A 21,233-nucleotide genomic window follows, 5' to 3' on the forward strand; every position below is an offset into this window, starting at 1 on the left:
GTATAATTTTCTGATATAACTATGTTTTCTTTCTTGTCTTGGTTGCCAGAAAACTCAAAATTAAATGTAATATTCACAAGTTGTATATTTTGATGTGTGCTTGAGGAACAGATAGGAAGATAAACAGCATATCTACACTACTGTTACAGAAGCGAAAAGGGAAGGTAATGGGGAAGAAACCTTGATGAGGAAACTTACCATGATGGCTCCAAGATTGATATCTCTAGCCCAGGGTGGCCCAGGGTGGCTTCTTCCTATCTCATTGTTTTTTTAGGTGAAGAGGAGATTTAATTTTTTAGTGAGTTATTTGATGTAGTATAGTTTCTGCTACATAGTAACAACTATTTTTTATTACGCATATGAAAGGTAGTCGTGTTAGGCAGAAAAAAATGGCTCCCCAAAGATGTCCACATCCTGATCCCCAGAACTTGTGGATATATTAGGTTATTTGGCAAAGGGAAACTAAGTTTGCTAACCACCTGCCCTTATATAGTGAAAATACCCTGGATTATCCAGGTCCAATGTGATGGTTAATTTTATGTGCCAACTTGCCTGAGCCATGATGCCCATATATTTAGTCAAACATTATTCTGGATATTTCTGTGAGGGTGATTTTGGATGTGATTTACATTTAAATTGGTGGGCTTTGAGTAAAGCAGCCCACCTTCCATAATGTGGGTAGGCCTCAACCAGTCAGTTGAAGGCCTGATTAGAATAAAAGACTTGACTTCTCCCCAGCAAGAAGGAAGTTTCCAGCAGACTGCCTTCAGACCTGGACTGCAACCATCTTCTGATTCTCCAGCCTGTTGGCCTTCCCCATGAGACTTTAGACTCACTAAGCCTCCACAATCGCACAAGCCAATTTCTTAAAGTGAATTTCTTCCTATACATGTACACACATCCTATTGGTTGCATTTCTCTGGATAATGCTGACTAATACAGATTTTCGTACCAAGTGTAGTTCTAGCGGAGTATAATCCTAAGGATGAGTTTTCTGAATCGGTTCTAGGGCTTCTGGAATTGGCTCTATAATCTGATTAAACACACTAATAACTCTATTTCCAGTTGTAGAAAGAAGATTACTAGTTCATGACATGATGTGGCAATAGAAATAGGCAAAATATCACCACTGGAAACTCCTAATCAACCACTTATAAGAGGCAAGGATCTGTTGACATGTTTATGATACCTTTGAATATTTTTGTCAAACTAACAAGTATAATGAGCTTTGCTGCTTGCCCCTAGTACCCCTGAAGACAGTGGAGAAAGAAAAAGACGAGCTCAAGGATTTGAATTTCCAGTTCAGGTCATTTCCATTCCATAAATGACCTGAAAGTTACATGCCTACCCTGAAAAGAGAGTGTTATTTCCTGTAGCCACAAGGCTGAAATTGCTGAAAACCAAACCCAGGATTTCCTCTTGCAAGTGGCTGACTTACAATGCAAATAGAATTCCCAGGCTTGCAGGGGGTGTCAACTAGTAAGGACATTGATTGGGAAGGAATGTGATCCTGAAAGTTGAAATAGGGATATTTAGCAAGACTCTGATAAAGATGGGGACGTTCTGAGTCTTCTTCACCATTAAAAATAGTAGCTCCACTCCCAGTAGAAGCAACCTCTCCACCCCTATCTGAGATTAACCCTGACAGTTGCCTTAAAAAGATGCTAATTCCCCTCAAGATCCACCCCACCATCCTTCTGTGATACTAGACCTATAACTAGACTCAGCACCCTAAAGATGAGGTACAAAGTGTGATCCATTAAGAGGTATGCTACACTCCAAAAGAACTACTTGAGTTTTCTAATTTATACAGATTGAAATACAGGGAATATGTCTGAGAATGGATACTAAAGGTGGTGAATAGTGATGGAAAGAAAAGAAAGTTGGACCATACCAAATTTGTTGACATAGACCCATTGTGCAAAGATTCTGCATTTAATGTGGCAGCTTGGGGAGTTATAAGGAACTCTAATTGGCTGGGCATGGTGGCCCATCCCTGTCATCCCAGCAGTCTGGGAGGACAAGGTGGGTAGATTTCTTGAGCCCAGAAGTTCAAGACCAGCTTGGACAACATGTTGAAACCTGTCTCTACAGAAAATACCAAAATTAGCCAGGTGTGGTGGCACATGTCTGTAGCCCCAGCTACTCAGGAGGTGTAGGTAGGAGGATCACTTGAGTCCAGAAGGCCAAGGCTGCAATGAGCCATGAACACGCCACTGCATTCTAGCCTGAGTGGCAGAGCAAAATGCTGTCTCAAATTTTAAAAAAAGAAAAAGGTAGAAAGAAAGAAAGAGTTCTGTTTGGTTTGTTGGCTTAAACATGGGCCCAAAACATGGCCAAGAGTGAGTGAGATAGAAATGCCAGATCTGCTTTGTTTACTGTAGATGAAAGGATTTAAAGGCATAGGGAGACTGGAATGTTAACAGTGAATTTGTCTAAGATCTACTCAAAACTATGTCCCCCTCAAAACTCATATGTTGAAGTTCTAATCCTTGTTACCTAAGAATGTGACATTTGGAGACAGGGTCTTTACGGAGACAAGTTCAAATGGGGTCATTAGGATGGGCCCTAATACAATATACTGGTGTCTCTATGACAAGGGGAAATTTGGACACAGAGACATATATAGAGGGATGATCATGTGAAGAGACACAGGGAAAAGACAGCAATCTACAAGCCAAGGAGAGAGGCCTGGAACGGATCCTTCCCTCACAGCCCTCAGAAAAGAACAACCCTGCTAACAACTTGATTTCAGACTTCTAGCCTCCAGAACTGTTGCTTAAGACACTCAATTTGTGGTACTTTGTTACAGCAGTCTTAGCCAATTAATATACTAAGCATTTAATAGATGCTACCTTTATTATCATCTTTATCAATGCTGCATGTTGAAGAGTAGAGTCATGGAACTCTGGTGAAATGTATCAAAAGCTTTCAGATGTGACACAAAAGCAATTATCCACCCACTGGCATTGTGAAACTTAACTTTAAATGCACTATTTGCATGTTCAGGAATCAGCAAGAATAGGTTTTTGCTAACTAATTTTTTGGTTGTTCACTTATTTTGTTGTCTCTTATATATTCTTATTTTGGGGTTTGCTACCTTCTTCCTCCCTGGTTTGTAATTTACTCCCATTTAAACCAATTGCCTTTTTCCTAAATCACACATATAGAAACACAGTTGGCTAATGCTGTCATCTATGTGTTCCTTTAGACAAAGCTTACCATAATGAACATTTCCATTTATTCAGGAACAACATGTGTACAATCACGTTCAGGACTTCCTTCAGATTTTTCTCATTCCTCATTGATTCTTCAGCATTTAATATACAATAAAGATACACACTAAGAATTTGTACTTCAGGAAGGTCTTTTGGATTTTCTTCCTAGAACTTTTCCTCTTCATAACTAGTTGAAGTTTTAGAAGGACAGAGATCTGTTCATTAAATGGAATTATGTCTCCCATCAGCTTCAATCTAGACAGCCTGTCAACTCAGCTATTTTCTTACATCCCTCTCAAATCTATCTCACAAAGATATTTTGCTGGCAAAGTTTTCATTTACTTTATTTATTTATTTATTTTGTTTTTTGAGACAGAGTTTCACTCTGTCACCTAGGCAGGAGAATAACGGCACAATCTTGGCTCACTGCAACCTCTGGCTGAAGTGATCCTCCCACCCCAGCCTCCCGAGTAGCTAGGGCCACAGGTGTGCACCAATACACCCAGCTAATTTTTGTATTTTTGGTAGAGACAGGGTTTCACCATGTTTCCAAGGTTAGTCTCAAACTCCTGAGCTCAAGCCTTCCACCTGCCTCGGCCTCCCAAAGTGCTCTGATTGCAGGCATAAGTCGCTGCACCCAGCCCACAGTTTTCATTTCTATCTGCTCCCTTGTTAAAAAATAAATGACTATATCCCCATTTTCTTGAAAGTGTGTATACAGAGCACCATTAGAAGCCAAAACCTAGGCTTTATTACTCCACATATTGTAAAGATGCTGTAGAATAAAGTATTTCTAAGAACCCTGATTCCTTCCCCCCAATAAATGTTGAAAAAGACGGTATCGATAACCACAAAATTCATGCAAATATAAATATGAGATATCCCAAAGTCTTAGTGAATTTCTAAGCTTTAATAAACTCAGAAGTATAAATACTACGCTTACAAAAACATCATTTTAAATGTTACATCATTTTAAATATTAATTACTTACATTGCTTTCAAACATGTTTTTCAATTTAAAGAATAAATTTTTAAGTTTTTATTTCAGTCACTGCGGGTGGTTCACTTTGATGAAAATTTTAAAAATTAAATTTAAAAGTACTATTCAAAACACAATTCTAAAAAGGGCAAAAAGAAATCAAAATTAGTTTTCAAATGATGTCTCTCTTTCACTTGTAAATATTTATGCTTCTGGAGTTACTAATGCCTTAAAATATCACTAAGACATTTGGAACACCATGTTATTAATTCACTTTTTTCTTAAACACGTCCTTTTCTCCAATATAATCATATAATTTTTATTTTCATGGTAGGAAAATGTTTATTTTTCAGTTTGAATCTAGCAAACCTCAGCAGACAGATTTTGTAGCTGCCAATTAAAACATTGTTCAACAACTGCCCTGGATAATAAGCCAATCTTTGTCTCTTTCTACCATGCATTAAAGTGTATTTCTATTGGAATTCCTCTAACATATTCATCACCAAACTGTCACGCTGAAACTTCCTTCAATGTATTTACATTTTATATGTTATCATTGCTGAGGCCCCAGCTTAAAATCCAGGTAAAGAAATAAGAAGTGAGGTTTCTTCCATAAAGAATATTGCAAAACAGAAATTAAAGGCACAATTTTACTTCTCAATCTGTGTAATCTAACTTGGTTTACAATTAAAGAATGATTTTAATTGTCAAACTTTTAAATTTTATTAAAATGTTTGGAGTAATGCACGGAATGAATTCCAGACCTACATAAATACACTGGCAGCTGTTGGTAATTTGAATTTTTATCAGTTTTGAAAGAGCACAATGTACTTCCTGCATCTTATTTTCAGAATTTGCATTTTTATCATCTTTGGCTATCTACTACATAGCATGGAGTACTTGAGTATCTCATTCTTTGAATTTTCATTTTTGATTGTAAATCAGATGATGTCTGGCACTTTTTTCTCATTTTTCTCTCTCTCAACCTCCAGGTTTACTTGCTCCCATTTCTTCTTGGCTCTAATAATAAAATACACAAAATATTTCAATTATTTTCTTGTTTAGTGCACTGATATTTTGTTCTTCTTTTGCTAATTACTTGCCATAAATCTAAAGGCAAAGAAAAACTAATCTTACTGTTTTAATTTATAAATTTTCAAAATGCCATTCAAATAGTCCACTTCTTTTTGATTTTTACTATGTTTTGCATTTGGATGGAGGGGTGGAAAAGAATGGAAGTGACACCGTATATAAGGCTGTGCTATGGGACATGCAGAATGAACAGAACGAAGGCTCCATCATATGGAGACAAGCACCTTCACTCGCACCAGCAATATCCCTATTACAAAGGACATGTGGCCTCAAGAGAAGGTCACCAATGAGAATGACATCTCCAGTTGCCTTCAGCTTCTGCCCCTAATTCCCACAGACATGTGCATTCTCCTCTATTATTGCATTATCCCCACAGTATCCAACAACATATTTCCAAAAGGCTTCTCCTGTCCGTTTACACTTCTGTGGCCCTGGCTGCCAGTGCCCTAGAGGAACAGACTCATGGCAGCTTGTGTTTTCTGCCTCCTTTCCTCCAGCAGTCCATCTGTCCACTGGGAAATGTTGAAAATGTTGCTCTGTGACCTAGCAGGAATATGTGCAGGAAGAAACATAAGCTAATCTTTCTCTTCCTATTCTGGTGATGACAACAATTGGGAAGGATAAGCATTGTGAGGTTATGCATTTCCTAATCAAAAGAAAATAAGAAAACAAACTATTTCATTATAAAATCTAATTTCTTAAGTCCTCATTCTTCCTCTGCATGTAAATTTAGTCCAATTCAGTGATTTATTAGGCATCTCACTTTTACATTTCTGTCACATTCAGATTTAAAATTTTTTCTCAGGGTGTTCTCTGTACCCCACCTCCCTGCTACTGATCCTAATTTCTGGGAATTGGAACAGGAGAGAATGGTTGTGGTTGTGAGAGAGCTAGTAAGAGAATATAATTTCAACAGTCCTGACATGGATGGGTCCTGTGCTGGGCTCTTATTTTTCTTTAATGGTGGCCTAGATACCCAGTCTAAGGTTTCTTGAAATTTAATGTGTATCTTAATCACCTGGGAATGTTGTTAAAATGCAGATTCTGATTCAGCAGGTCTGAGATGGAGATTCTACATTTTAAAAAAGCTCCCAGGTGATGTCATTGCAGCTAGTCCTCAGACCATAGTTTAGTTAACAAGGATTTGGTCAGTGGATGCTGGCTTAGTTTCTCCTTGGCTCTCTGACAGAAGCAATCTGTCAAGATTACAGCTAAATACTGACCCACCCCAATATGGCTCAACAAAAACCTCTTTCTGGTGCTTATCCTTTTAATCCCAGCCAGAAGACTTCATTTGGACCCACTGGTCCTCTCTCCCATGAACTTTCTCCCACTTGAGGCTCACAGGAATGTGAGATGCCCTCCCACGCAACCTTAGCACTTGAAAAATCTCAAGAAGCTGTCTCCAGTCCTCTCATATTAGACATGGCTTGTCTTCCCTCTAACCCAGATAACAGAAAAAATTTCTCCTCAAAGCTTTTCTCCCTAGATTGCATCTGGGAACTGCAACACAGCCATACCTCTATGCATTGATTCAGTGCTAGACATAGATGGTACATGTATTATGTGCTGAAGTGACCCTTCCTTTCCTAAATGTCTTCTGTAATTCATATTTAACTATCTGGTATGGGAGGGGAGAAGGCTACTGAAAGACAAGAGAAGTCATTAAGACAGGGATAAGGGAGGAGCACGTCCCTTAATACTCCAAATATCACTTCACCCATAGGAGTACCATAGGAGAAAAGGCTATAGAGCTCAACAATTTCAAGTTTCACCCAGGATTTTCATCAACTCTTCACCTCTTTCCCCACCCCCCAAATTCAGTGCTATCACATGTGAAAATTCACACAAAGTTAAGAGAAAGTATAATCAATTAAATAGCACTGCAGCAGGGTTCTCTTGCAGCACAGTATGATTTGGGAAAGATGGGGGAAAAATGGAAAACAGTTATCCCCAGTATATAAACATATAACACATATCTGTGCCTTGAGTCACAGTTGTAGTCAGTAGGAGTTCCCTAATTGAAAATTTTTCTGAAATGTTCAGTTGTCTGAGAAGTAATCGAAAGCATTTTATCCCGTGTAGATTTCCAAACCTACTGAACCAGCCCAGGAGAGTCTGGGAAAAGACATCAAGCTGTTTAGCAAAAGAAAAACCTGAGGTCAGGGATACAACAAACCTCTACCCTGAGGAGGTTCCAAGGAACCCCAGTCTCCCAGAGCACAGAGTTCCACAAGGAGGAGACCACAGTCCCTCAGAAACTACTGGCTGAGAAATTTCATCCTGGATGTCCTGTCAGCCTATACCAGCCAATATTTGTCTATGGTAGATATAGCAAAGCTTTAATGTCTTGTGTTAAAATACAGTTTTACATATTTGCTTCGCAGCACAGCAAAAAAAAAAAAATGCATCTTAACATATTACATGATTGCTGCAATTACTGTTTGTTGTCCAGGAAAGAACTGTATAAAAACGTTTTTGGGTAACACATAAAAATAGGCAAAGAGGAACACAGTAAAACAGTAAAATTAAATTACTAGTAGACAAGATATCTACTAAACTCCAAGTAATTAAGTGTGCATGTATATCTTGAAATTTTTATTTATCTTCATGTTTTCTAAAACACTCCTTGCACTTAAAAACTTATTCGTTTTCAGAATTGCATGATACATTAAAACCACTTATAAATAGTTACCTGGATATATCTTTTCACTTTTTGCATATGTTTTTGAAAAAGGAATTCGTTTTCGCCAGGCTGAATCATTATATGATGTTGACGTATATTTGTCTGAGGGAAAAAAATCCAGAATTAAATATTTTATAACTTTAAAATCATATTCCAAGGGTGTTTCAAAGTTATAAACATCTCAGGGGTGAAGCTATTCTCTAAGTAACTCATTTTACCATTTCAAAGCTAAGGCATCAGGGATGTAAGTGAGTTTATTAAGACCATTTAAGTTATAAGTGAGCATGGTTTTTTTTTGTTTTTTTTATTATTATTATACTTTAAGTTTTAGGGTACATGTGCACAATGTGCAGGTTAGTTACATATGTATACATGTGCCATGCTGGTGTGCTGCACCCATTAACTCGTCATTTAGCATTAGGTATATCTCCTAATGCTATCCCTCCCCCTTCCCCCACCCCACAACAGTCCCCAGAGTGTGATGTTCCCCTTCCTGTGTCCATGTGTTCTCATTGTTCAATTCCCATCTAGGAGTGAGAACATGCGGTGTTTGGTTTTTTGTCCTTGCGATGGTTTACTGAGAATGATGATTTCCAGTTTCATCCATGTCCCTACAAAGGACATGAACTCATCATTTTTATGGCTGCATAGTACTCCATGGTGTATATGTGCCACATTTTCTTAATCCAGTCTATCATTGTTGGACATTTGGGTTGGTTCCAAGTCTTTGCTATTGTGAATAGTGCCGCAATAAACATACGTGTGCATGTGTCTTTATAACAGCATGATTTATAGTCCTTTGGTATATACCCAGTAATGGGATGGTTGGGTCAAATGGTATTTCTAGTTCTAGATCCCTGAGAAATTGCCACGCTGACTTCCACAATGGTTGAACTAGTTTACAGTCCCACCAACAGTGTAAAAGTGTTCCTATTTCTCCACATCCTCTCCAGCACCTGTTGTTTCCTGACTTTTTAATGATTGCCATTCTAACTGGTGTGAGATGGTATCTCGTTGTGGTTTTGATTTGCATTTCTCTGATGGCCAGTGATGATGAGCATTTTTTCATGTGTCTTTTGGATGCATAAATGTCTTCTTTTGAGAAGTGTCTGTTCATATCCTTTGCCCACTTTTTGATGGGGTTGTTTGTTTATTTCTTGTAAATTTGTTGGAGTTCATTGTAGATTCTGGATATTAGCCCTTTGTCAGATGAGTAGGTTGCATGGTTACAGATTCTTAATTGGCTGTTCAATGCTTCAAATAAGGGTAAGCTACAGGAGGGTATGATATCTAAATGTAATAAAAATTTTGACTGCATCACTTCATCATAGTTTTGCATAAATTCTGCTAATGTTTATTAGAGCTTTTATTTAAAAACTGTGAAACTATGAGGTACAGCCCAAGTCCCATGTCCTTCCATGAAGTGACTTCCATGGTCGCAGTAATTGGTGTGATGCAATAGCGACCTCACTGCCCCAGATAGCCGAAGCATTTATATTCTCACCTGGTCCTTAAATACTTATTTTTCTCTGACATATCTACATTTCTACTACTATCTAACAATGTTATATTTGTGTTTTCAAATATTACTATGCAGCTGTGTTCTCAAAGCATGATCCATAATGCCAATAATTTGCATTTCTCTTGTGTTGACATTTGCACTAATGGTGCAAAAGCAATATAGAGTATGAATTCTGGCACCTTCACACAAACCTAGACATTGGCAGCTCTTCTAGTACTCATTGTATTCTTCACAGCCATCCAGTTGCAGTAAAACAATAATAACAATAACAATATCAGTATATAAGATAATAGTAATAAATAAAATTAAAAGCACGTTTCACGTAAGAATATCCTTATTTACAAATACACATCCGTATATCATTCTATTTTAAAGCAAAAAGAAAAATAATTTAAATAAGCTAATGTATATTTAAATTGTAAAAGAAATATATATACCTACTGTGTACCCATAAACTTTTCTAAAAATTTATTAAATTATAAAAGAAACTAAGAAAGATATAGTCTTATGTTTCCATAAGTTCAAAATATTCAGAACTCCACTAACTAAACCGTGAACTTGGAAAAATACAAACATGAAATCATATAGAATTGAGCAGCATTTTGTTAAGTTTAGAGAACTGAAACCCAACTTCAAAAGAACAAAATCCATCTGAGACATAGGAAGAAAAAGAGATAAAGAGATTTGGTTCTCTTCTCCCCTGTAACCTTGTACTTCCTGACATATACTACGACTTTGCCTCTTACATGATGAAATGATTTAGAAGCAATCTATCCACGGTGAGAGAGATGAGAGGTTGTCAAAAATATGGCAGTTAATCCCCAAACCAACCCTTTCAGAAAATAATCATGAAGGCCTACAGAAAAGTCAAGGCACTAGCCTGACAGTGAAAATTGAACAATGCAGTTAGTGGAACAAGAAAATGTCAGCCATTCAAAAACAGTCCTCCTGAGTGACATGAAGCTGTCCCGGAGGAACGAAGTGCAGTGCTCTGAGAAAAAAACTCTAGGGAGGTGCGATCTGAAGTCATCTGCACACAACATGAGTTTTCTTCCATAACCTTTAAATCATGTGCAGGACTGCACATGGAAGAAATCCTCTCACTAGTTTCTGTGGTGGTGATGGCCAGGGAAAAGAAGAGGGGAGTAGGTAGTAGTGAAGATTAGCCAAGCTGTCAGGAAATTCCATGGGAATGCAAACCACAGACAAGAGTAAACCACATCAACAAAGGACCTCACCTGGACTGAGGTTGGGTTTGGGTTCCCTGTTAGCACGGACTTTATTGTAGGACCCATGCGTGGGCCTGCTGCGGGAAGGTGCATTCAACGCGACAGTCCTGACAGCATCTCTTTGAACGTGGCTATAGGATGCATTCTCCGCATTTCGATTTTTATTATTGCGGTGATAACTCACTTTATTTTGGGGTCTTGGGGCCTGTACTGCTGTAAAGAAAGGTGGGAGGGAGGGAGGAATAAAACAGGCTGGTTTCACACCCATAAATAACATATTGCACTGTAAATACTTCATAGCATAATGGAAGCCAATAGAAGCCAAAATAATTAAGTTTAGAGAAGTTGAGTTGACCCCTAAAGTAACATTTACGTCACATGACAGTAATTTGTTTTTCAGGTAGAAGATATTTGATATTTAATCTCTTTTAAAATTACAATTTAGAAATATCAAATATATAGACACCTTACCTCTCTGCATTCCAGAGTTAGGAAAGTTCTTTGGTTCATCATAAATCCATTTTCTTTTTTTCACACCTTTAAAATGAGGCTTCTTCACTGGCTGGACATCATTCACTTAGAAAAGATACAAATTTTACAATTTTTTAAGAGATGCTTTCATCTCTGAAATTACTGTAGGTGATAATTACATATCTGTGCATTCACATGTCAAGCAAGAGGAAAAAGTAAATGCACCATCCTAACACTTTACTTTTTAGAACAAAAGGTGATTTATTTTTAAGTGCCGAAAAAATCTATCTTGGAAATAGATTGATGAAATAACTTTCAATAAGCAGCTTTCCTCAAAGAAAAACACTTTCCTCCAAAGGAATGTGTGGATTATTTTAAAGGAACATAAAATTGCATTCAAAATATAATTATAAATCTCATTATAATGCTATTGTTAAATAGTTTTAGAACTCTTATTTTCAACATGAATCTTTTTGTACTTTTTTAGCCAAAACTACTACTTCTTAAGAAGTTGGATTAATGTAAAATACTTTCAGTGAACTTTACCTTATTATTTTAAGCTCTTAAATTGGGTGTACAGATAGTTTGGTCAAGATTGAGCAATCAGAATTTATAAGTTCTAAGAATATTAAATTTTTCACTTTGTATATTTTTACATCAATATTTTATATGTATTCTCAATTTTTCAGGAATTTCTATGGTACGTATCTCCAGAGAATCTTAAAACAATTTTGTAGAGGGGGCATTCTGTTACTTCACTGTCCAAGGCTCCTGAAAATTCACAAGTGACCGCTGCACAGAGAAACTGAACATCAAGTGTACAGTGTAGACTACATTAGTTCTCTACAGTAAACTAATTAATCTTTCTGTGCCCTAACTTTCAGCTTTAGCTTTAAGCCCTCAATAAAGCTCTGATTCACTGTCTCCTCCTCAAACATCATGCCCCTGATCCACTCCCAAGCTCCCAGTGCAAGGATTTGGAATCCATATTTTTAACAAGCGCCACTAAACTGGGCTTCTTGAGGGCAAATCACAAGTATTCCCGTCAGTGCCAGGCTGCGATCCAAGAATATTATAGGGGTTCAATAAATAAAACAAGGAACAGAAGGAAGAAGGGAAGGGATCAGGAAGATTCACAAGTCTTAACTGTATCAAGAGAAGTAGCTCACTGAACCGAATGTCAGTGAGAAGCCAAACTAATAAAAAATAATCCAAAACATAATAAAAAGCTGCCAATGTATTATTCCACTATGGGCTCAATTTAAAAGGTTATGCTAGTGAATCTTCCAAAAAGGTAGTGTATTATTCATTTTAATACCAAAATTAAACTAGTGGGAGAGCATATAATTTACTAGGACCTACATCACAGCTCATTGTCAGAGTTAGTAGAGGATATTGTGTCTTTAATTCTTAGTTCTGAATAATTTTTAAACCTTTTTTCTTTCTTTTTTAAAATTCTATTTTAAATAAGCAAAACAAATCCATGGTAAGACAAATATATCTAAGGCCAAAAAGTGATAGAGCTAATGTCTCACTTGAAGAGGGGTCCTCTCTGCACTTCATACTGATATTCTCAGTAGCATTTAATACATGCGTTGTAGGTACTAGTCGAGTAGTTAGGGAATGCTTTGGATGAGAACTGTCCTTGTTATCTTTTAAAGCAAATTAAGAAAATAAAATGTCAATATTAGTTTTTAAAAAAAGCATTTCAGTTGTTATTTCACTATTCAAACATTACATAGTGGGAACACCTCTTTAAAATAATATATATATTTATGAACTGAGAGAAAAGCATCATTAGCATTCCCTAGTTGCCACGTGGATTTCAAAATGTCATGAGTAACAAAACAAAACTCAGAAACTATAGCCATTATTTTCAATATGTAAATAAAAAATTGTGGCAGTATTTTTACTATCTCCATACAAAAGATTTAAAAGGTTTTACATTTTTACATTGAATGGTCCCATTTGAATTGGGGTTCTGAAAATATTTCAAATGTAACAACTTTAACTTGCTATATGCTTTGGAGCAGGACTCCTTAGTAGGGCTTTCCACAATGATGAAAATGTTCTAAATCTGTGCTGTTCAATATGGCAGCCACTAGCCTCCTGTGACTATTGAGCACGTGGAATGTGGCTAGTGCCAATGAAAAACTGAATTTTTTATTTTATTCAGCTTTAACTTAAATTCAAAGAGTCATACATAGCTGGTGGCTACCATATTAGTATAGCTTTAAGAGTTTCTTTGATGGACTGGGGAAAACCTTTCCATCTCTGAGTGAGAAAATGAGAGAAAGATTTACAATTTTCCACGAAAATAATTTGATCACAGGCAACCTTTCCTATGCTTGAGAATATTTAATGGTAGAGATGGTAGATAAAATGGGTTTACATTTTGATTGAAAGTATGTGAAGCCCCCTAATTACAGGACAGCTGTACTTTTAGTCTGCGACTGAGAGGCACTCAGCAGGGAGATACCAGCTGGTGGATTTTAAGTACAGTTAAGGGCAGTGTAAAACTATAGAGGATGTATTTTATCATATCTCTTGATTATTCACAGACTAGTGTTAGCAACAATTATAAAATACAAAAGTCTTTTTGAGATTAAACTCTTCACAATGTTCACAAACAATGTTTTCTAACAAAATTCATTTATACTGATATTATAAATTAAAGGACTTGGTATTGCCATTTAAGAGAACCAGTAACTTTAGAACTAGCAATACTAGAAATTATACAGTCCAAAAGGCTATTTTTCAGGTAAGAAAACAAAAAAATGGTCATACAATTAGGGGCAGAGCCAGGACTGGAACCTTAGAGCTCTTGACTCCTATTCAGTGTATATTTTGATTTATTACCATTCCTCTATTGGTTTTTATAACAAGCAAGCTTGTCTTTAACTTGCCTAGCCAAATTACAAATGAATCAAAATTATATAATAATTCATTACCTTTAGTATTTGAACATTTTGATATGGTGATTTCTTTCTCTTCAGTTAAAGCTTCACTTTCATCGACTCCAAGAAATATGACCCTCTGTGGAACATAACAGTCACCTCCTATGACAAAACCTTACTGTCAGTGGCAACAATGGCAGAAAGTGATACAAACTAGCTTTCAATACAGGAACATTTTCTACAATACCCCTTTTGTTCACCTTTCTTTGGACACTTCTCAGTGATACCATATCCATCTCCATACATTTATATGCTTAGATTAATACATGAATATTAATATATATGTATATGAATATGCAGTATGTAAACTTACATATAGATAATTGCAAGAAAATTCAGAGTCAACAAAATTTTCCTTAATATATAATAATCTTTAGTCCCACCCTTTAGAGATACTCAGAGTAAATGTAATTTATCTTCCATATAACATCTTCAGATATATTAAAGCAGTTTCCATATTTCCCCAAGAACTCCTATTTTCCAGGATAAATATCCATAGTTGCTTTAAACATTACATACAAAATTCCAAAATTCTTCACCATACGTTACCTTTTCTTAACATATTTGTTTCAAATAACCTTATTTTAAAATGACACCCAAATGTGAACTAAGCTGTGGAGAAATCAGCAGAACTAGTAAAATAATACTTGCCATTCATGGAGTAATTTTCTAGGAATCTGACCATTTACTGAATACTTTAAATCACATTTAACTATCTTTCTATACTGCCTCTAATAATCCAATGTGACTTTACCATCGCTATTTGGTAGTGAAAACACACGCCTAAATTGTTGTAAAACATTGTGGCCAAAAAAACTCACTCTATTTTCCCCTCAAAAATGCCATCATACTGGGTTTTTCCCAAATTAAAGAAAAGCCACTATTTAATGTTTTGTACCTAAACGTAAGAATGTATGTTTATCATTGCTTGAAGTTACCCTGTAAGATTTGGCTCATTGTTCCAACAAATTAACCTCCAGTTAACTGTAAATTTTATAAATATGTCTACATTCACCCAGTCATTCAATGCATTTGAACATATCATCCTTTATTCTACAAGTATTTACTGAGTGCACATAATGTGCCAGGCATTCTACTACAGAGATTTATCTATAGTGATTGATTATATACAGTTCCTAGCCTCAATGAGCTTACACAAAACCAGTGATAAAAATGTCAAAAAGATTTTTGGTTTCTACCATGACCAAAATGGCTTTTATTAGAATAACTTTCATCCCCAAAACAACTATAAAATACCAAAACAAACTGATTGGAAAACAACCCAATGCATGTGACTGCAATGCCTGAGAGCAATGGAAGGACACAAAGTCAATTGTATGTTCACATTCACCCTGGCTTTTTTCCCGGAAGGAGTTACGCTCCACACTTACTACAGATTTTTCCCTGAAAGCATGTATCATGTAAGGAAATAACAAGCAGAAAGCGACACCAAGGAGGTGAAAAAGAAAGAGCCGAAAGTCTGGGACTATCTAATTGGTTTGAAATTGAGGGGGAAATGAAAAAAGAAGAACAACAAAGAAGTTCCTCTGAAATAGGCATAAAACTCCCTTTAAACTGTTATCTGACTCCCATACTTTTCAGGTACAGTGTGGAACCCTAGGAAATAAGCAAAAACCGCATCTGGGAGGCTAAAAACTGGTCAGAGATTTCAGCATCTACATACTGCTTGGGAGGTAAAATTTGGCATTCGAGCTTTGCCAGAGTAGAGGTATCTTGGTGAACATCCCATGTCTCAGTTGATAACCCAGTAAAGCAATGTTTTAGGGGTAAGGCTCTTATCCCAGGAATAAGGACTATACCTTCAAAGAAAGGAAAAATAATGTATCATCTACGGCATCATCCCTAATAAAGCCCAAAGCTAGTCCTTCACAGAATCAAGGTGGTCTGCTGATAGTCTAGCTGCCTGCCAGGAGAAAAGTTTCTCTGTGGAGAAATAACATCATTCATACACTATGTAATTTTTATCCATATTGTTCAGCATCAAATAAAATATTAGAAGGCATAGTAAGACAGGACAATTGAGCAAAAGCCTGAGGAAAATGAAAGATATCCAAGCGTAATCAAACAGGAAGTTGCAAAAAATAACAAGAACATTATCAAAATAGAGAACTGATGGAGAATTTAAGTAGAAAATCAATAAGAAGGTCAAATAGAAATTTAGAATTTAAAATACGGATTAAAGAGCAGAGAGGAAGAGAATTAGTGAACAGGACAGTAGGTTGTCAGAAAGTATCCAGATTTATCTAGAGAAATCAGTAAGAAAAAAATATTTTAAATGGGCTAGAGACTTAAAAATGCACTAGACAAAAGAGAAAGTCAAAATGGCCAATAAGTTTATGAAAAGGTGCTAACATTATGAGTCATCAAGGAAATACAAATTAAAACTACAATGATGTACCACTAGCCACTCACCAGAAAGGCTAAAGTTAAAGGACTGAAAATACTAATTGTGGGTAAGGATACAGAGCAAGCTAATCTCAAAGAAAAGGTGTGCATATGGCCTTTAGAAGACATGTACAAGAATGTTAATAATAGTCCCAAACTGGAAATATTGTCTGTCAAATCCCAATATCAATACTCATGGTGCTTTCGTGCATTGTTTTTATGTTTGTTTGTTGTTTGCAAACGTATGCAGAGTAGTGAAAATTTTGAGTTGCTGGACCCGCACATTCCTAGCTGAGGTCTAACAATGGCAGTGCTCAGCATTCTCATTTCAGTTCATACAGAGATGATCAGAGAATGGCTGGAGACAGGAGAGGGCAGTACAGCACGGTGGAAGAAGCTCTGGCTCTGGGGAGAGGTGGAAGGGGTTTGAGTCCCAGTTCTGAGGCTTGTTAGTGAGGCAACCTCAAGAGAGTCACTTAAGACTTCTGAACTTTGTTTTCTCTTTTGTAAAATAAGGAAAACAGAATATACCAGGATGAGTAATTTCTACGATTTAAGATTATAATCTGTGTGAGATGTATGTATATGTGTGTGTGTACATAGTTCCCCGAGGAGCAATGGTTCAGTGTTTGCTAATTCAGTGTTCATGTCAACTTTATATATAGCAACCAGGAATAACAAGAATCAATTGTGTGTGTGTTTGTGTGTGTATCAACTGTGTGTATATATATACTATATACATAGAGAGAGAAATGCCCACGTTTGTTTTTATATATATGTACACATATACAGTATATGTCTTACATGTAGATATGTGTGTATATATGTGGTATATATCTATCTATCTATAGAGATATACTGCTACAATCAACATCATGGCTCAGTCTAATACGAAGAGCATTAAGTAAAAGAATCCAAACTAAAAGAGTTCAAACTGTATATTTCCACTTATATAAAGGTCAAAAAATGCAAAATTAGCCTATGGTAATAGCGACCAGAGTAGTGGTTACCACTGGGAGAAGACTATTGACTTGGAGAGAAAGAGCCATCTGGAGTACCATAAATATGGTTATATTGATACATACACAAGTAAAATTTTAACAAGCTATTCACTTCAGATCTGTGAACTTTATTAAAGTGCAATAACACATTAAAATAATATTAAGACAAGACAATGCCTCAAGTATTTTTCTTGAAATGAATACTAATTCATTAATTATAATTTCAGTTTTGATCATCTTCATTTCAAAGATGTCTTATGAATGCAGGAGCCTAAATATGTTTAGATATATCTATAATATACACATACCCAGAAGATTATTTTATCTATTGACACAGAGAACATTATGATGCCTGGAAAATCAATAAGCTTGACTATACCAGAACTTAGTATACCAGATAATGGAAGTTTTTAAATATTCTTTTAGTATGGTTTTTCAACTAGTTCATTACTCTAACAATATTATTAATATTAGATAGGCTAATGACAGTATAATGACATTCTCACATTTTCTAACTCCCAACAAAGTAGGAAATATATTATTAATGTTACAACGTGAAGGAAAGTTTATTTTTATATGAAACCATTAGTTTATCAATGGTTAAAAATAACCTTTTATTAACCAAAAAAGCTATCTGATTTAATGATATTTCAACAAACTGTTCAATTAGAACTGCTCGGGTTAAGTGGATCCCACTTATATAGGTTAAATAGACAGTGGGAACTCCGTTGGGAGAGACTGCCAGTGTTTCTAATTTGTAGCTAAAACTTATTGCTTCAAGGCAACCAAACAATTACAGCTAGACTAAAACAATTACAGCTAGACTAAAACAGCTAGACTAAAACTGCTGCAGATGTAACAAAGGAGAAAAAATAATCAAATTACCTTAGCACCAAAAAAAAGGGCGATGGGGGGCACACAGAAGAAAATGGCTGACACCAGGACAGCAGAAAGTATCACCAATATGCCTAAGAGATACTGGTACTTACTGATGATACCTGCTCTCAACCTCCTTCCTACTCTTCACACACATTCTTCCCATCAGCCACACCTTTCAACCTCCCCACAAAGTCTCTACATATCTTCAAAACAAACGCTTGGAATTTTCAGTCAAAAGACAGATTTTCCAACATGTTTATGCTAAAAAGCAGTTCCAAAATATTTAAGCTATAATACACAGTTAGAATGTGATGACAAATGATATATATTTGAATATAGCTCCTTTAAAGTAGACTTTAAGTCCACTGGGCTCGGTGGCTCATGCCTGTAATCCCAGCACTTTGGGAGGCCAAGGCGGGTGGATCACCTGAGGTAAGGAGTTTGAGACCAGCCTGACCAACATGGTGAAACCCCGTCTCTACTAAAAATACAAAAATTAGCCGGGTGTGGTGGCACGCACCTGCAGTGCCAGCTACTTAGGAGGCTGAGGCGGGAGAATAGCTTGAACTCAGGAGATGGAGGTTGCAGTGAGCCGAGATCGCAGCACTGCACTCCAGCCTAGGTAACAAAGTGAGACTTCCATCTCATAAATAAATAAATAAATAAATAAATAAATAAATAAATAAATAAGTAGATAAAAAGTAGACTTAATCAAATGATTTATTAAGTGTCTCCTTCATTTATAGCTCTGTTATAGTATATTACAGCACATACATAACACCTGAATTCGTTATAGTCTGGAGTTGAGCCTACACACAGACTGCACACACACACACAGGTTTCTCATTAAAATATGAAAAATGGAATGTCGTATACACTGAACACAAATTCGCACAAGGTATTTGGCAGAGATTTTGGTCTCTGAAAGCAAGTGATTTTGTGATATACCTCCGAACTCTTGTGTTAAACATGACATGGACAAAAAAAGAAAATTAGTTGTAAAAGATAAAATTCAGACTCATTTATTATGTGGTGATATATTCAGAGTTAATCAGTAATAAATTAACTCACCTCCATTTTCAAAAGCAGCAATGTCAGTCTTTGGTTTCCCATGCAATGATGTTTTTATTTCACCTTGCCTTTCATATTGGCTAAGTTTTGTCGGAACTGTAAGACTATCTCCTAGAAATAAGAAGAAAAAAAAGTCACCCCAGAAATTATTAGATGCTTAAATAAGAAATTTATGATAGAATTCATGATGAAAGTAAAAAAGCTTTAAAGTTAATGCAAGTATTGCTTGCACAGTGATCTGATAAACAATAAATTAATAAATACATGAGTTTTAAATTCTGTGTCAACAAAGAAGTAAGCAAGTATATTCTCCTATTTGGATTATTTATTCAATGGCAATTAAAAATTGTAAGCAATCTAACACTATTGTATATACATAATATATCTAGTTTGATATGTTTCTCATATAAGGAATTTTGTAATATTACTTTTGATTTTATCTGTTCACCATGAACAATCAGATAAAAATTATTAGAGTCACTATTGACTACAAAATGCTAACTACACTGATAATTAAATAATACTCTCAGCTTTCCCCATGCATTTCTGGATAATTTTCTTCTAAAATAAACTATTAAAAGCAAAATAAAAGAGACATGACAACCTAATGCAATGTGTGATTCTGGATTGGATCCTAGACTAGGGAAAAAATTTATTTTACTATAAAGCACATTAATGGCATAATTGGTAAAATTTGTGGGAAAAGAAGGTTATAAATGATATTCTATCAGTGGTTATTTTCTGATTTTTATATTTATACTACAGTTAATGTAAAAGCAAAGAGGTATCATGTCTGTAACTTATTCTCTCGAACAATTCAGAAGATTATAATAACAATGTGTATATTTAGAGGGAGTGAAAATTCAAATGTAAAATGCTAACGTTTGAAGGAAATCTAGGTGAAGGGTATATAGGAATTAACCAAAACTATTTAAAAATAGCCTTTTAAAGCATAATATAAAGCAAAAGTACATATAATTGTCTTTATAATCTGCCCTTTTTAATGTTCATTGCTAACTTGTTTTCTTCTTTTGTTTTTGTTTCCTTTTGTTTTTTCTCCTCTGAGCAGTGCTGGCCCACAATTTGTCCTTCCCTATATGGTTCCCAAGGTTTGCGGGCTCTTCTCCATCTGATGGTGTGTTGCTGCCACCTATCACCACGTTTGAATAGTTCGCTACAAAACAGACTTGCACATCTTGCAGATGTTCATCCACAGTAAATCAGATTCTCCAAAGGTAAGCGCCATAAAACGCAGAGCCTTCGATTTGTTCTCCAGCATGGCCCCTGAAATAGTCTGGTCCACAGAAGACTTTCATTCAATGACCAAATAATCTCTGTTCTGCCACTAGCGTCATTCTGTGATCTCTTTTTTGTTCTTCTTGGGCTAGGCTTACTTTTCTATTCAGAAAGAAAAATCTAGACCTCTTTGGCAGGGGGATTTATTTCAAAGACAAATAAAATGGTAAAAGCAAATTATTTACAGCATTACCCCATGGAGTGTGTAGTGTCATTACGTGTTAATGAAGTCTATTCATTCTGTCACCTCTCTAGGATAACATAATCCCATTAATAGCAGCTTTGGGTCATCCAATACAAACACTTTCTTCTAGTGCTCAATTACGATGTATTATTTATCACTTCATTCTTCTGTACATCATACTAAATAATTCAGTCTATCACGCCAAGTATATCTTATAGATCACTATGAATGCTGCCTTTTCA

The 21,233-nt window shown here is 35.9% G+C and overlaps 1 protein-coding gene across 8 annotated transcripts in view; it reads right to left on the reverse strand.

The window, feature by feature from the left end:
* Positions 1–4,984: 4,984 nt before the first annotated feature.
* Positions 4,985–21,233, reverse strand: part of C10H12orf50 (chromosome 10 C12orf50 homolog) — a 52,832-nt gene continuing 36,583 nt past the window's right edge. For 4 of the 8 annotated variants that reach the window (XM_055358923.1, XM_055358924.2, XM_004053645.3 and 1 more), the window contains 7 exons: positions 19,512–19,622; positions 14,149–14,256; positions 12,733–12,849; positions 11,198–11,302; positions 10,736–10,939; positions 7,985–8,077; positions 4,985–5,217 (listed from right to left, as the gene is read on the reverse strand). In XM_055358923.1, coding sequence (XP_055214898.1) covers positions 5,192–5,217; positions 7,985–8,077; positions 10,736–10,939; positions 11,198–11,302; positions 12,733–12,849; positions 14,149–14,256; positions 19,512–19,622 — 764 coding nt within the window. In that variant the 3' untranslated portion in view covers positions 4,985–5,191. The remainder of the gene's footprint in view (positions 5,218–7,984; positions 8,078–10,735; positions 10,940–11,197; positions 11,303–12,732; positions 12,850–14,148; positions 14,257–19,511; positions 19,623–21,233) is intronic. The other 4 variants (XM_055358925.1, XM_031000817.3, XM_019038013.3 and 1 more) reach the window with 3 other exon arrangements.

This window comes from Gorilla gorilla, chromosome 10, assembly GCF_029281585.2.
Source record: "Gorilla gorilla gorilla isolate KB3781 chromosome 10, NHGRI_mGorGor1-v2.1_pri, whole genome shotgun sequence".
In the NCBI taxonomy this organism is placed as follows: domain Eukaryota; kingdom Metazoa; phylum Chordata; class Mammalia; order Primates; family Hominidae; genus Gorilla; species Gorilla gorilla.